General features: G+C 40.7%; 1 protein-coding gene across 2 annotated transcripts in view; it reads right to left on the bottom strand.

The window, feature by feature from the left end:
• The window catches only part of LOC310949399 (guanine nucleotide-binding protein G(o) subunit alpha), a 141,649-nt gene that overhangs the window by 24,193 nt on the left and 100,837 nt on the right, over positions 1 to 16,619 (bottom strand). For both annotated transcript variants that reach the window (XR_014593276.1, XM_083916851.1), the window contains exons 5-6: positions 9,794 to 9,922; positions 6,572 to 6,701 (exon numbers count right to left, since the gene is read on the bottom strand). Coding sequence is in view for 1 of the 2 variants with exons in the window: in XM_083916851.1 (XP_083772977.1) it covers positions 6,572 to 6,701; positions 9,794 to 9,922 (259 nt within the window). In the remaining variant the exon portion in view is untranslated. The remainder of the gene's footprint in view (positions 1 to 6,571; positions 6,702 to 9,793; positions 9,923 to 16,619) is intronic.

Here is a 16,619-nt window from a genome sequence, read left to right as displayed (position 1 = left end):
ATGCTCAAATGCCAGTGCAACAATGCTTGAGTAACAAAATACAATAGTATCGTCGGCATAAAAATGTTTTGTGCTTTTGGCAGTATGATGGTGAAACCGCTATTAAAATTTCTTTGTGGTAAAAAGTCATAAATATAACTGCAGACATCCTGAAATGTGTCCTGATCTGGTCAAAGTGTTATCATTCAGGGTGTCACAATTTGATACCGTTGTTATTGTCAGAGCAAATATCAAGGTTTTGCCGTTTTCACAATTATTAATTATTCAATCAATTTAATTAATTATTGAATTCATTAGATATTTAAAAATGTTTGTATTCTTTTGATTCTGCAGAGAAACATGTCAGCCTACATTCTATTAAAACTTATAGAACTGGAGTTACATGTAGGTAACTACCACATATGTCCACAAGATTCAGGCAGTAAACATGAACACGTTGTGATCGACTCCAGCCCAGTTGAAACTGCCATTCACTAGTTCAGTTTTTTAACTTGACTTGAGCGTAAAGGGCTGAATGATTATCTTTATCAAAGTGTTGGTCACTTTTAGACGGCACACTTTTCAAACTGGATATCTGTCTGCTACAACAACTCTCTGCTCATTTAGGAGGTAAACAAATTGCTCCCCCACTGACGATTAAAGGGGCTTTTTTTTATCAGATATAAGGCTGAATAATCAGTTCTCTCAGACATTTTTACAGCTCTTCTAAACTCTTCAGGTCAGTGTTTAAACTCCCCCTACCGATGTGCAAACAAAACTTTTGGATTCAAATTAATACCTGTTTAATCATACATTCATTTTACTTGCAATAAAACATTTTATTAAGCCGTGGGTTAAGTTTTGTTTGATTGTATAATAGAGAAACGTAAGTGACACCATATATGTGGCCTACTAAGACTTTTAGATGTGAAAGAAAAAAATCCACCTTTCGACGAGCTAAACCCCTGGACAGACAGGATTAGTATTATGGGAAAAAGCTGATATTCGAATTACATTTGTAGCGTATCAGTGATTTAAATGAAGTACCCAAATGGGATACATTCCTTTATCACTCCCATTACTGAGGAGGGGGTGTGATCTTTCCTGTCTGATTGTAGAATCTCTTTAATGTACAACACTTGTACTTTCTGAATCACATGGCATGAATGTGCTGGTAGCAGAACTGACAACACATGTGGGTATTCGCCGCAAAACATTTGGTTATTTGCCTGGTAATAATAACTCCAATATGAGTGTTTGCTCTTAATAATAACACATAACGTTGATCAGAACACTGTCTCACAAACAAAAAACGATTACAATCTGTCCTTTGACTTTTGTTTGTGCTCGTGATCCGTAATTGTCTGTTTTTGGTCCACCCATTAGCCACCAATTGCCATGTATTCATCTATTTGAACACGTGCAGCAATATCACGAGGAAAAGAACCCCGGACATATCATCAAAAAATATCACTGCAGGTATTATAATCAAAGTAAACGTTTGTCTATTTTACAATGGATTAAAGAAAACAAACAACACATTACGCCGGCTCTCAGAGCTGTGTGAGAGCTGACTGTCAGTCACAGTTTGTGCACACGCCACAGATCACCGCTAACACATGTTACAATATCACAGGCACACGCCTCAAGCTAGGCATATGCCGTTAGCAGTTGCTATCTATAAGTAAGTTAGCCAGCCTACCTCCATGTAGCATGTGCTTCATGCTGTTTATTGATGAGAGAAGAGATGGGCGCGTTCACAGGAATCTGGTGCACACGCACTGACAAGCACTCGATTGGAGGGAGCGGAGGAGCTCGGTGGTAGAGGGGGAGGGGCATGAGAATTGTAAACATTCGAAATATGAGTCAACTCAATCTGCCAGACTCGCCGACTGCAGCTATAATTGTGTTTCTTAAGGAAGAAAAGGTCTAAAAAATCTTTAATTTAGTTGAGATAAGTCTTGAATATTTTCCCTAGCCATAGTTGGAAAAAGTTTTTGTATCTGACCATGGTCTGCTTTGAGACCTTACACACAAATAAACTAAAAGTGTTTGTCTCTTTGTTTGTGGAGTTTCAGTCAACACAATGCCGGGGTCCAGACCTTTGAATCCACCCATTTGTCTGGTACTGTGACAAAACAGCATGTCTTCTCAATATCATCTGACACCGGAATTTGTTTTAACTTCGGTCCGCTCCACTAAAAGGGCACTCTGTTGATTCTGAACCAGCTCTGTATCATTTTGGGCGGCAGTAGCTCAGTCCATAGGTGCCTCGGCTGGGAACCGGAGGGTCGCCGGTCCGAGTCCCTGTGTGGACCATGAATGGAGCGTGGACTGGTGGCTGGAGAGGTGCCAGTTCATCTCCTGGACACTGCCAAGGTGCTGTTGAGCAAGGCACCAAACCCCCAACTGCTTGGAGCTCCGGTATATAGGTCCTGTTTGTGCATGTGTGTGTATTTCAGGCCTGTGTGTGTGTGTGTAACATGAATAATAATAGAGTGAAAAAAATCTAATTTCCCGTTGAAGGATTAGTAAAGTAATTCTTCTTCTTCTTCTTCTTACAACACGGGCGGTACATGCAGGAGGAAATGTCTGTGCTGCATGTGAGCGGGGAGCTCCGGGTGGGCTGGGAATGCAGAGGGACACACCGTTTATCTGGACACACTGCCCACACTGCTATGACTCAAGGCTGGTTGAAAATATGTTCCTGTTAAAACCAGAACAAAACGCATCAGTGTAGAATTATGTAGATTCATGCAGATTTGTTGGATTTACAACCAGTTATGAATCTCCGAGCGACAGCGTCCAACAGATGAAGAGAGTGAGTTGAAGCTCTCGTGTACAAAGGGAAGAAACAGGCAGTTTCCTGGCATTAAAGGAAGAAGCCCAATTTTAGTTTCAATTTCCTTAAAAGATGATCAATATGAAATTTAAAAGAAAGGCTTTCATCAGTTGTGATGCCTTAAGTATTTGTAGGTAGGTACAATCACAATAGGGGCACCTTCTTTTTTGTTCGAAAACAACATGGCCTTGGTTTAGTCTGCGTTTGACACGAGTCTGAGGTGGACTGAATAGTGTCAAATGCAGACCGGAGATGCTCAAATGCCAGTGCAACAATGCTTGAGTAACAAAATACAATAGTATCGTCGGCATAAAAATGTTTTGTGCTTTTGGCAGTATGATGGTGAAACCGCTATTAAAATTTCTTTGTGGTAAAAAGTCATAAATATAACTGCAGACATCCTGAAATGTGTCCTGATCTGGTCAAAGTGTTATCATTCAGGGTGTCACAATTTGATACCGTTGTTATTGTCAGAGCAAATATCAAGGTTTTGCAGTTTTCACAATTATTAATTATTCAATCAATTTAATTAATTATTGAATTCATTAGATATTTAAAAATGTTTGTATTCTTTTGATTCTGCAGAGAAACATGTCAGCCTACATTCTATTAAAACTTATAGAACTGGAGTTACATGTAGGTAACTACCACATATGTCCACAAGATTCAGGCAGTAAACATGAACACGTTGTGATCGACTCCAGCCCAGTTGAAACTGCCATTCACTAGTTCAGTTTTTTAACTTGACTTGAGCGTAAAGGGCTGAATGATTATCTTTATCAAAGTGTTGGTCACTTTTAGACGGCACACTTTTCAAACTGGATATCTGTCTGCTACAACAACTCTCTGCTCATTTAGGAGGTAAACAAATTGCTCCCCCACTGACGATTAAAGGGGCTTTTTTTTATCAGATATAAGGCTGAATAATCAGTTCTCTCAGACATTTTTACAGCTCTTCTAAACTCTTCAGGTCAGTGTTTAAACTCCCCCTACCGATGTGCAAACAAAACTTTTGGATTCAAATTAATACCTGTTTAATCATACATTCATTTTACTTGCAATAAAACATTTTATTAAGCCGTGGGTTAAGTTTTGTTTGATTGTATAATAGAGAAACGTAAGTGACACCATATATGTGGCCTACTAAGACTTTTAGATGTGAAAGAAAAAAATCCACCTTTCGACGAGCTAAACCCCTGGACAGACAGGATTAGTATTATGGGAAAAAGCTGATATTCGAATTACATTTGTAGCGTATCAGTGATTTAAATGAAGTACCAAAATGGGATACATTCCTTTATCACTCCCATTACTGAGGAGGGGGTGTGATCTTTCCTGTCTGATTGTAGAATCTCTTTAATGTACAACACTTGTACTTTCTGAATCACATGGCATGAATGTGCTGGTAGCAGAACTGACAACACATGTGGGTATTCGCCGCAAAACATTTGGTTATTTGCCTGGTAATAATAACTCCAATATGAGTGTTTGCTCTTAATAATAACACATAACGTTGATCAGAACACTGTCTCACAAACAAAAAACGATTACAATCTGTCCTTTGACTTTTGTTTGTGCTCGTGATCCGTAATTGTCTGTTTTTGGTCCACCCATTAGCCACCAATTGCCATGTATTCATCTATTTGAACACGTGCAGCAATATCACGAGGAAAAGAACCCCGGACATATCATCAAAAAATATCACTGCAGGTATTATAATCAAAGTAAACGTTTGTCTATTTTACAATGGATTAAAGAAAACAAACAACACATTACGCCGGTTACATGGAATTAGATATGCAACACATATTAGAAGCTGTTTCTGACTGTGTTTTATGATGGCTTTTTCCACTCTTCATCTGACATTGTTCTGGTGCTCCCAGCTCAGAGGGAGGAGTGATGACATCTGCATAAATAGAGCAGCTACTGAGCACAATTTCCCAGCTTGGAATCCTCCGAGGGTACACTTCAGGCTTTATAAATAGCAGTTAGCACTGTACATTCAAATCAGCTTATTTCTTTACAGCCACATGGCAGGGTGTGGCACTTTGTTGAGGAAACACTGAGCTACTCCATTGTTAATGTGTTTCACAGAGCCCTATTTTAACCAAATAACAGAAAGGTCTACACAATTCTTTTGTTTTACCACTCCAGAGCTCTTAAAATACACACACATTGTCAGTTTTCCAATATGGAACTATAATTAATGCCTTGTGCTTATATTCCATCCAAACTGTCCAGACTTAAATAAAATATGTAATAAAGACTGAAGGAATTTAATAAATGTGTGGTTTTCAGTGAAACGATGATGCTTCTCATCTTCAGATCTCTACAATCAGCACAGTTTCAACATTAGTGTCTCCAGTTCAGTATCTGAGTGATGCAACATTCTGATGTCACAGTGAAGTTGACCTTTGACCTTTTGATGGAAAATATCATCGCTTCATCATTTTATCCTGTCAGACATTTGTGTGAAATGTGACAGAGTTAGAATTAGTGAAGGAAGGACAAAAACACGTTCTGTGAGGTCACAGTGACCTTGACCTTTGACCTTTAAAATGAGTTCAAGTGGACGTTTGTACCACATTTAAAGGAAATCCCTAAGGCGTTCCAGAGACATCGTGTCCATGAGAATGGGACAGATGACCCAAAACATGATGCCTCTGGTCAAGGCTGTCCTCGAATAGAGAGGCAAAAAAAAGAAGTTTAAAAAACAACAACAAAAAAACAGTCCTGTAAATGTTTACATTTACCAAAAAGGCTCTATCCTGACTTAATTCTCTACAGCAAATTATATTTCAGTGTCGTTTTTCAACTCCAAGAAATGTAATCAAAGTAAATACAGGCGTTGAAACTAAGGACAATCATTACTGTATATCTCCACAGTCCACAGTCAGCATAACCCACCTTTAGAGCATCCTAATAGACACAAGGCACTGTGAACGCCCTTCCCATTATTTAAAACAGGCCATTTTCTTTGATCAGAATTGAACTTTGTTTACGGTGCATAGAAAAAAAGAACTCACATTCTCCTCTATGTCTCTCCTTGTATTGTTTTTTGCACTGAAACCACCCAACAGTGTGTTCTGCAGAGCACTGTTGGATGGAGTGTTCTGTTAAACAAATAAGTCCAGCAAGTATTTTGAATGTGGCCTTCAGCTCCACTGATTTATTTACATAAAGAAACCGGAGGATGGTGTACCAAACGGAGATCCACAGGAAACACCACGGAAATCCGCAGAAATTTACATTGTGTTGTGTTCGTAGTAAGTATGAAGGCTCAAGACTGCTGATGCTTCAGTAATATTAAACATCAACTATTTAAATCGATGCAAAATGAGAGCAAAAATGAAAGCAGATAGGTGTGTCTGTAAGTCTGTATATACTTGTCATTCTTAAAACATTCTGGAAAATATATATGAAATATAAACAATTCAAGACTTTTATGCCTTGATCTATTCAGCAGCTCATTAGAGAGACATTTCTCACTCCCTGTCTGAAGCTTTTACACAGGCTGTGTGTTCAGTGTCAGCATAAACATCATTTCTACATATAGAACAAGCGTATACTCTCTGTATACTCTCTGTTATAAAGCCTGTGTCAGGAGGTATTAGGGACACTGATGCCGTTTCCTTTAAAGTGGTGTTCCAATATTTATAAATGGGTCACAAGGCCACAAAGTGACAGAGAAAACACATCAGTGAGACAGGAATAGAGAGAAAATACACACATGTGAACATCTGTCCTTACCGTGGTCTCATCCTCATGCAGCACCTGGTCGTATCCACTGAGCGCCACACAGAAAATGATAGCAGTGACATCCTCAAAGCAGTGGATCCACTTCTTCCTCTCCGACCTCTGACCTCCCACATCAAACAGCCTGATGGACAAAGACAGACGTGAATGAATAATGTACACATGCACTCATAAGAGAGTGTCTTCTGAAGCCTGGCACTTCTTTAGCACTCCTAATTCTGGTCAGTTTTTACCAAAGGTCCATTCCTAAACTGGGGTCTGTTTCCGATTTTTATTTTGGCTCATTATTCCAACAGTGGAACATTACTTTTGTAGGTGCAATCGGCATTCCACGGATGATTGTTCATTTCTGGACTAATGTTAACTTTCAGCTTGGTTCACACAAGGCCTCAGCCTGATCAAACAAAGGACTACACAAGGCCCAAAGCCTGTTTCTGGCCACCTGGTCAGAAACAAAGGGAAGATGCCTGGTCACAACCAGACAACCCTCAACAGGTCACACCCAGGTGTGAAAAAACCCAAACTGTTAGTCCATTGGCTGACCTGACCTCTGGCTGATGACACCATCGTGCTTATAAAACTGGAGGACACCATCTTGCTCTCTCTCTTTCTTGGAAACTCTTCACTCGCCTCTTTTCTCTCGTATCTTCTGCTTGATCTCGTCTTCAGCCAATTTTGGACCGGCCACCCCTGCCTTCCTGAATACTGGAGCCTCAGTGGCCTGCATAGTGCAGAGCCGCCTGACAAAAAACAGACCGGCAGAGACGCGAGTGCCTGCGGATAACAGGTCACCACCTTTGCAAAACACGGTGACCTGGTTTTCTCCTGTGTTTGAAGGCAACATAGCAAAGACTTTCTGACAAACTTGTCCTAAGAGCAACCAAAACGCAACTTTGTCATTCCAGGGACTGGTAACTAAACGGCAACTGGGCATTATTACAGGTTATGAGACTTTATGAACGGCTGAGCACAGAACTGTAACTTTATTATGACTGTTCATGATGAGCATGTGTGACTGTTAACTATAGCTGTATCTGAACAGACCACACACACATAACCTGAATTAGACCCTTTTTAGATCAAGCAGCTTTTGCTTTTGTGTGCTTGAAACATTCACATCTTTTCCACACACCCGCCCGCCCGCCTTCAGCTGAGTAAACTATTGCATTCAGCGGTTTTAACCCTTAATAAATTGTTTATTATTTTTCATGAGACTTTTATATTAGTTATCACTTCCTTCATAACTGGAAGGTGGTGCCCCCGAGGAACTCTGGTTTAACTACAGTCATTTTATTATTATCTTTGATAATTGTTGATGATAACTAATATTTACTTGATTAATGATAAGTTTATTGAGAATACTCAATCTCATAATCTGAACGTGAGTCAAGGCCCTACATTTAATTGGTTCTCCGTGTGAGGTTAAGTTATTTAATTTATTAATTTTTCTTTATTCATTTTCTTTTTTAAATATTTAATTTGATAGTCACACCTTTGACCCAATTAACCTAGAGTACCTAACTCTAAGTTTTCACAATTTTCTTTTCTGTTTCTGTTTTAGAAAAGCTCAGTCAGTCTCTCTAAGCTTTAAACTCTAAAGTATGAAGGGAACGTCACGGGAGCTCATGAGTTCTGGCAGTTTTCCTCTCATTGTAAAATTCTATCCTTTGGATGTAACATTGATTTAAGGTATTACCGTGTATGTGCTCGGTAATGCTTTGAAGGTATGCAAGTCTGACCATTGCTATGTACTATGGCCATTTGGAATTTGCTTTCCTTTAGCCGTCTTAAGGCGCCTTTACACCGTGCATTTTTGGGCTGTCTGAGAGCAAAGTTAACAATCATGAGAGAAACAAAGTAAAATTTTCATCAATCAAAACAGTGGTCGTGCTTTGGCTACTGAAGACTAACATGACGCATCAGATGGTTTGTTACACAGAACCATCTGGAAAGCTGTCATTTTAAACTGTTTGGAAAAGGGCAGGCATTTTCACTGAATACTTGGCAGGTGACTGGAAGAACCATCTGTCCATCAAAGAGTCACCCAAGCAGGAAAAGCCTCCAGTGCCCTTCTTCTTTTTCTTTTTCAATGAAGGAATACCAAGCAGTAACCGTTGGGGCAGAGAAATAAAGCCAACAACACAAGAGTGCTTAAAACTCCAGTTCATCCAGTGAACCCTTGAGGATCCAAAACATGTTTAAACGCTCAACTATACAGTAGAAATAAATGTTTACAGCCTGATTTTGGTCTCTATAGCTCATTTTTCGTTTCAATAAGAAGTAATTCACCTCGTGTCTTAAACATAAACTCGGAATAACCGCCATCATGTGGAAGTTGTAGTTCTGTAGTTTTTAGAGCACACTAGACAAACCAGAGAGGAGTGAATCTAAAGTGAACGCAGCTCCACATGTGATGGGTATAATGGTAGGTAGGTGGATATGTCACACCCAGTGCAGGAACACTGTAATCTCCCACACACTGCCTGACTGCCAGTAATAGCAATTGAGCTGACAATATTTAGGCTCCTCCACAAAACACACCCAGCCTACTCAACTGCAGGAGTAACAGTGGAAAACATCATTCAGCAAAACAAACATGTTTAACTTGACTGTGGGCCTAAATGTATCTGAGCACACAATAAATATAGTATAGTGTGTGCGTGTGTGTGTGTGTGTGTGTGTGTGTGTGTGTGTGTGTGTGTGTGTGTGTGTGTGTGAGAGAGAGAGAGAGAGAGAGAGAGAGACATATCAGGACAGAAAGTGAAACAAACATCAGTTGAAGTGTGATGGTGCATCCATCCAGAAAAATAATTGGTGTCTACAGTTTATTTACCTCGCCGCTCTGTGTGCCTATCAATACTTCTATGTGTGTGTGTGTGTGTGTGCGTGTGTGTGTGTGCAAGAGGGGCAGAAATATGGTAATTAAATTAGAGGTCTCAAAAAGCCCCCGCCACCATCTCTTTCCTCTCTGCCTACCATCCCAAAACACTCCTCTTCACTGCCATCATTCCCACAGCTCCTGGCTCTAATTGAATCAGATCTCATTAAAATGACATATAATCATAAATATGGACACTTGTTTAAAGCATTTCATCTTATTAATTACAGACTGTCGTTCCTATTTTATGCATGGATAAGAGGAGCAGACGGAGAGAGGAGTACAAGGCAGTCCTGGTGAAAGGAAAATGAATTTCAATGTTATGAGTTAATACTGACCTGAAGTGGAGGTTTTTGAAGGTAAAGTGTGTCTCGACGATGCCTGTGGTCTTCACTCGGGTCCTCAGGATGTCCTGCTCTGTGGGCTGGTAGTCTGCCGCACCAATCCTATCTAGGCTGTCTAGGTAGCTGCACACACACAAGGACAGACACAAATTGTAAATCAGCAGCAATCTACTTCTAGTTTAGCTGCCGTAACAAGAAACGGTGGCCTGTCCAGCTTTGGAATTGGAGAATCATGTCTTTTTTTTAACCTTTCCTTCACTAAAACACATGAAAATGTGTGGGGAATGGATAAACATTGTCTACTTATGTAATTTGTGAGTGCTAGCATGTCAGGCTAACCATAGGTGTGTTGCCATTAGGCTGGGAAAGTTTCAGGCCACGCCCTCTCAAATGGCCGTTGACTCGGCATCTTTCCATTACAAAAAAAGGCCCCAGAGGATTTAGGAGACTCTGGAGGTGACGTATCACTCTGGATGAGTTTAGACCCAAGGTGATCAGCTGATCACTGATACAGTGGTGCTCCATTCTTTCTCAAGAATAATACAGAATAGTTGTAATTTGATTAAAGGTTTTGCTGTAATTTATGCCTGGCCAACACTAAAAGATTTTTCAACTCTTAACATATGTGACACAACCCACACAACAACATGTAATGATCAATTTAACATTTTATATTTGGTTCCTTTAGTGTGTGGTGATCAAACGTGATTTTAAAGAAATCAGGTGTTTTTTTTGCCTGGTTCCAGACCGGAGAATCCAGCCCCTGAAAGCTCTGTCTGATATCAGGCAACTTTTTTGCACTACTGATACAGCAAGTCCACAGGAAGAAGGACAAAAATATGGGCGTAGTCATGGAGACGGTGTGAACATGGACTGTACATGTTACAGCACGAGCTGGAGGTGAGTAATTGTCACAAACATTACACTTGGCCAATAAAGAAAATAACGTTGTTCTAGCAAGATTCAATAACAGTTGACAAATGGCAAGAAGAAATTGACAGCATGTTTTTATGTTCTCACAACAGGACATCAGATTGTAAAAATCAAACATGAACATTTGAAATATGAAACCGATGCGGCCAAACCTCATACAACAGAAAAATTGGTCAAGATAATCTTTAGAGCCATCAGAAAATCACGTCTTTGCTGACGAGTGTCAGGAGGGGTGTGTAGTGTGTGTCCGCCATCCCTTTATGTTACAGTATAACGGTGTACGTATGTTACAGCTCAGGTGGGTGAAACAGTACACATTACATAACAGGCCGAATGTGACATCCACCCACTGGATTACTGTCAATAATGGTAGCAAGAGTGCTACTCCACTGACTGCAGTGGGCTCATTTTCTATCCCCTACTATGGGAGAGCAGAGGTCAGGCTAAGTTACAGATCAATACTGTCAAAACAGGTGTACAAACATCCAATGATGCCAATATTCATATTCATTCCTTTTTCCCCCTGATTCCAACATATTACATGAATAAATGTCATCAGCCCCAGTTGGCAGGTAAATTACATCTGGAAGCCGAGTTATCACGTAGAGTAGCTACTTGGTAAAAAGTGAGAAAGGGAAGTGTGTAGGTGAGATGACTCTGTGTAGTTATGTAATGGAATATCCCTGTGGTGGACCTTCATTTTTTAATGTAGACATATCACATACTCCTGAATAGCACAGTTCTGAGCTTCATCTCACAGCTATTGCAGGGCAGCTCCCTGGCTGAAGAAAACTGTACTAATCCACCGTACCATCAAGCAAATAATAGAGGAGAGACTGAAGAAAGAGCTGTGACTTCATTACAGATTCACTTTTAAAGCATGGCTACTCATTCTGATTGGCCGGCGGGTGTCTTATGTTCTATGAATGCCATGTTCTTTGCCCGTGCTGAGTGACGCCCACCTTGGAGGGTGTTGTCCTTTCGCATATTCCCTTCTCAAAGACAGCTTTAGTCTAAAACCGAGGGCAGAGTGAGGTCTCAGCCAAACAAATCAGTTTCTACCTGGGCCGATACACAATTGGAGTGGAAAAAAATTGAGCTGGAATAACAATAGACAGTTTTTTATGGAAGTAAATCTGTGTGATCAGATTTTCAAATTAAAAAGCTATTGGATTTCAAGCACTTAATATTTACGCATTGAAAATATTCAACATTAAAAGATCCAAAGTTAAAAATGATGCCAAATTCTGATGCAAAATTCAATGTATAAAATGCAGTGTTTACATCTGGGGAACCAAGGAAGAGCGATCGATTTCAAAATCCGATGACACAGATGGACTTGCATTAGGTTTCTATAACTCTGGCTGGTGGACTTGGACCCACACCGTCTCATGTTGCAGCTAAACTCAAATGTCTTCTGAAAACATTTGAGGCGAGAAACAGTGAAGACGGTAACGACATGTTAATTCATATTCGATCAGTGCTATGTAGTTCCACAGTGTGATCAGAGATCATGAGCAGTTGTAGACTCTCTACTCTGAGAAACTGGAATTAGGGATGTCCGATAATATCGGCCCACCGATATTATCGGCCGATATTGAGTTAAAAATGTAATATCGGGAATTATCGGTATCGGGTTTTTACAACCGATGTTAGTTCTGTAGGCTTCAGCATTTCCGAGTGTACCTGAATGCAACACGGGCCGTAGGCTTCAGCATTTCCGAGTGTACCTGAATGCAACACAGGCCGTTTACAGGCGCGTGCTTGATGACGTATAACAACAACAACACGCTTCACTCGTAGGTTGCTAACCGTGGCTAACAAGCTTCAGCTCTCCCGGTGCATGAGATGTCCGTGGTTTGGAAGTATTTCCAAGTGTCACCTCCTAACAGTAAATGTGCGCTTTGCAATGACTGCAAGGCGTTAGTTATGAGAGGAGGAAACAAGGCGTCTCCCTTTAATACATCACATTTGATCACCCAGCTCAAGAAGAATCATGCGGAGTTAAACGCTACATCTGTGCAGCACAGTGATGAAAAGAAGCAACAGCCGACACCGAGAAAAAAACTTTTTCTATCGTTCAAGATTCACCAAACGCGTGGAGTTTCTCGAGCCCCGTTATGTCTGTATAACGCCCAGTCACAAGTATCTCTCAGACCAGTGTTTACCCGAACTGTACAGCGTCGTTTACCGTCACGTCGAGAAGCTAATTTCTGGTGCTGTATCCATTAGATCCAATACAGGTTAGCATGTTGAGCTTGACTGCTAATTTATTGATTGTATTATTTGTCAAGTTCCGGCTCAGTCGTTACTCAGTCTGGAAAAAGAAAACTAAGTTTGTTTACTACTCTGGACTGAAGCTATTCATCTTCCTTGTTGTGATGTTGTCTGTAGTGTGTTTGAGGCAAAATATTCTCTCTAAAAACACAAACAATTAAATGAATGGCACTTTTTTCAATAACTTATTTTGTACAGACTGTGTTTACATTTGAAAAGCCGTGTTGCATCTATGTATGCATCCAGTAGGGCATCACATAAAATTAGGCATAATGTGTTAATTCCATAATAGGTGATATGTGATGAATTTTGGTGTAAAAAGGCTGCATATATCGGTATCAGGTGATATCGGTATCGGGTGATATTGGTATCGGGTGATATCGGTATCGGAAATTAAGGGTTGGACAATATCGGAATATCGGATATCGGCAGAAAAGCCAATATCGAGCATCCCTAACTGGAATAGATCATTTTTGCTATTTTCTGATATTTAATAGACTCAGGGCCCATCCACACAGAGACGTGTTTTCCTTTAACTGCACAACTTTAGTCTGGTTTTGTCCGACCATCCACAGCAGCCGGTGTTATTGGAGCCTAAAAACGGGATCTTTTGAAACTGGGTCCCAGAGTTGGAAGATTTGAAAATGCCCCCGAGGAGTTGTGGTCTGGACTGCGAAGCCACATACTTTGTTAAAGATGCCATCATCTTCTCACCTCGGACCTCTAACCCCACGGTGTCACATAACAACAACAGTGCTGCTGCGTGAGAGGACACAGACGGACGCATAGACTGTTTACTGAACTGGACTCTGAGCCACATGCATGGGAATGAATTAGGCCGAGCACATATTTCTCCCTTTTCCCTGATGCTCTGAATAAGGAGCTAAATTGGGCGCTAGTCGCCTTTTCTAATTAAAGTTCTAAAAAAGGTGTGAAAAGTATCTAAATCAAGTGAGAAAGTGCCCTCCTATCAGTGCTTTGGGATGGGGAAGGGGCTCCCAGCAGCATCCTCTGCTCAGTGAGGACACTAACTACAGAGTGATTGGTGCATCAGAGTCCAAAACAGCACAAAAGTCTCAACTAACACCAGAAACAAGGACACATTTCTCTCTAGGATGGAGGAGGATTTGGGAACTCTCCGATGTTTGGATTCTCCACAGCGTCTCCCCGTCTCTTCTTCTCTGTTGTTGGTGTATTTCTATGGCAGTTACAGCGCCACATCCAGGCCTGGCATGTGTACTACAGCGTTTTTAGTCGATTTCACTGGTTTTGTGTGGACGTAAACCTTTTTAAGAACGGTTGAGAAAGAAAAGGTTGTTTTCGATCGTGTGGACGTACCCTGAATGATGAATCAAGAAAATAATAAGCAGATTAATTGATGGTGTTTCAGCCCTCATTCTAAGCCAACAGAGACAGAGAGCAGGATACATGGCCAGAAAATATACCCACATCATGCACTCTCTTAGTGTAATGGATGTAAAGTTTTTATTTATAGATCGGTGAGGGTGTTGTTACAGGGCTTTTAAATGGAGGCTGAGCTACTTCCAAGAGAATGAGAAAAAAGATAAAGGCTAGAGAGGGGAGGAGATAACAAGAAGTGGTCCACACACACACACACACACACACACACACACACACACACACACACACACACACACACACACACACACACACACACACACACACACACACACACACACACACACACACACACACACACACACACACACACACACACACACACACACACACACACACACACACACACACACACACACACACACACACACACACACACACAGCTTCAGGCTTAACAGCTATTGATTACATAGAAAGGAATATGGGTTAGAGCTTGGGGTGTGGGGAGGAAGCAGATAGAGAGAGCTGAAAGGGGGGACAAGGAGAATGTGAGAAGAAGAAAGCAGTTTTTTACAGGGCCACAATGAGGCAAAGTGTTCTGCTGGATCTTCATTAATTTTCTCAATAGAAAATATATACAAAAATGCACCAGGCCTGAACAGATTTGTTGATTACACTACAGAGAGCATCAGCTGGCTTAATAATCTTAGAACTGTATAAATGGAAAAGTATAGGGATTTGCTTTGTTTTTTTTCATTTTGAAATTTTAAAAGAGATCTGATAATAGAATTGGAAGATAATCAAACACTTAAAAAACAAAAAACAAAAACAACAAAAAACAAGCATCTCAATGTCTCCCAAAGCAAGGTTATGGTGTTTGGTGCTTGTAATGTAAGCAGGCTTTCTAGAAACATGAGAGCGGCTGTTCAAACAAAACACATCAGTGATGCAAAAAGAATCACTGCTCTGTGAAAGTCAGGGAGATGCTGTCGGGCTGTGCAAAGACTGTGTCATTAGTGTATTTTCCAACACTGTGTTTAAGTATTGTGTTTTGAGATCGATGTGTTACAGCCAAAAGAATAGGCCACCTGCAGTCTCTCCCCACCATCGTCCTCTGCACTTACCTACTGAATGAGAGACTGTATGTCGATAAGATTTGTGAGTTTGGATATAATGAAACACAGTGTGAGTGATTATGGGGATGTGGAGGTGACCGAACCAATGTTTAACCAGCTGAATACATACAAAGCAACTCTAAAAATGTACCTGTACCTACGATCACAATTGGCACCCAGTCCCAATACAAAATGGTTTGGATTTATTTAGCCGTTCAATTATCAATTGAAACTTTTCTTTCTCAGCACTGACTTCTGTGCCATAGTAGGGGCGAGAAGGAATGACTAGCTGTGAAGAAATGATCATAGCTGCAGATATTTGACCACTGAGAAAGAAAGGTCACTTAAAGTTGCCATCATTATTGGGGCTCACAGATGACTTCTGAGACCTTTACCACCACGGGAGGTTGAACTCTCTCTGAATAGAAGCTGTCAGCTCCTCCTGGCCACCGTCTCCACCCTGCACTCACCTTACACAACGTTTTTGACATGAACTTACATCAACACGGGTGCTAAAATGATGTCATGTATAGAACGTCGGTCCCCTAAGGGTCTTACAAACAGCAATGCAAAACACATTCAATCATGCCTGCACATGCTAATGACTTTTGTATGACAGTGCATTAGCCCCACTCCTCATCCTGATGTCACTCTTCATGGTGCACTAAGTCAGTTAACACCAGACCCGGGTGTACGCTTCTCTCATTTCCCTAGTGTTGTACAGTATTAGAGATGATTACTGAAAGAGTGTTCGACACAAAAGAGAGACAACCGGAGAGAACATTGTCTATGAGGGGATAATGGCAAATATGAGCGCATGAGTGTGTGTTTTCTGGCATCGCTGCTAAAGAGTTCTACCAACAAGCTGTGATATTCAGCATCACCCTCTAAACAGACGCACACACACACACACACACACACACACACACACACACACACACACACACACACACACACACATGCTTGTCTTTTTTGTTTTTGGAGAGACTGGAGAATGTACAAGAATGAGAAACCATGGTGAAACAGGAAAAACTAAAGGCGTTTTGGTTTTAACATCTGTCCTTTGTGATAAGCAGTATGTCACATATGATTGGATGGACATATAAACAGATATACACATGCACTCATTGAAATAT

This window comes from Echiichthys vipera, assembly GCF_963691815.1.
Source record: "Echiichthys vipera genome assembly, chromosome: 7".
Classification (NCBI taxonomy): Eukaryota; Metazoa; Chordata; class Actinopteri; order Perciformes; family Trachinidae; genus Echiichthys; species Echiichthys vipera.
This window is presented reverse-complemented; position numbering and strand designations above follow the sequence as displayed.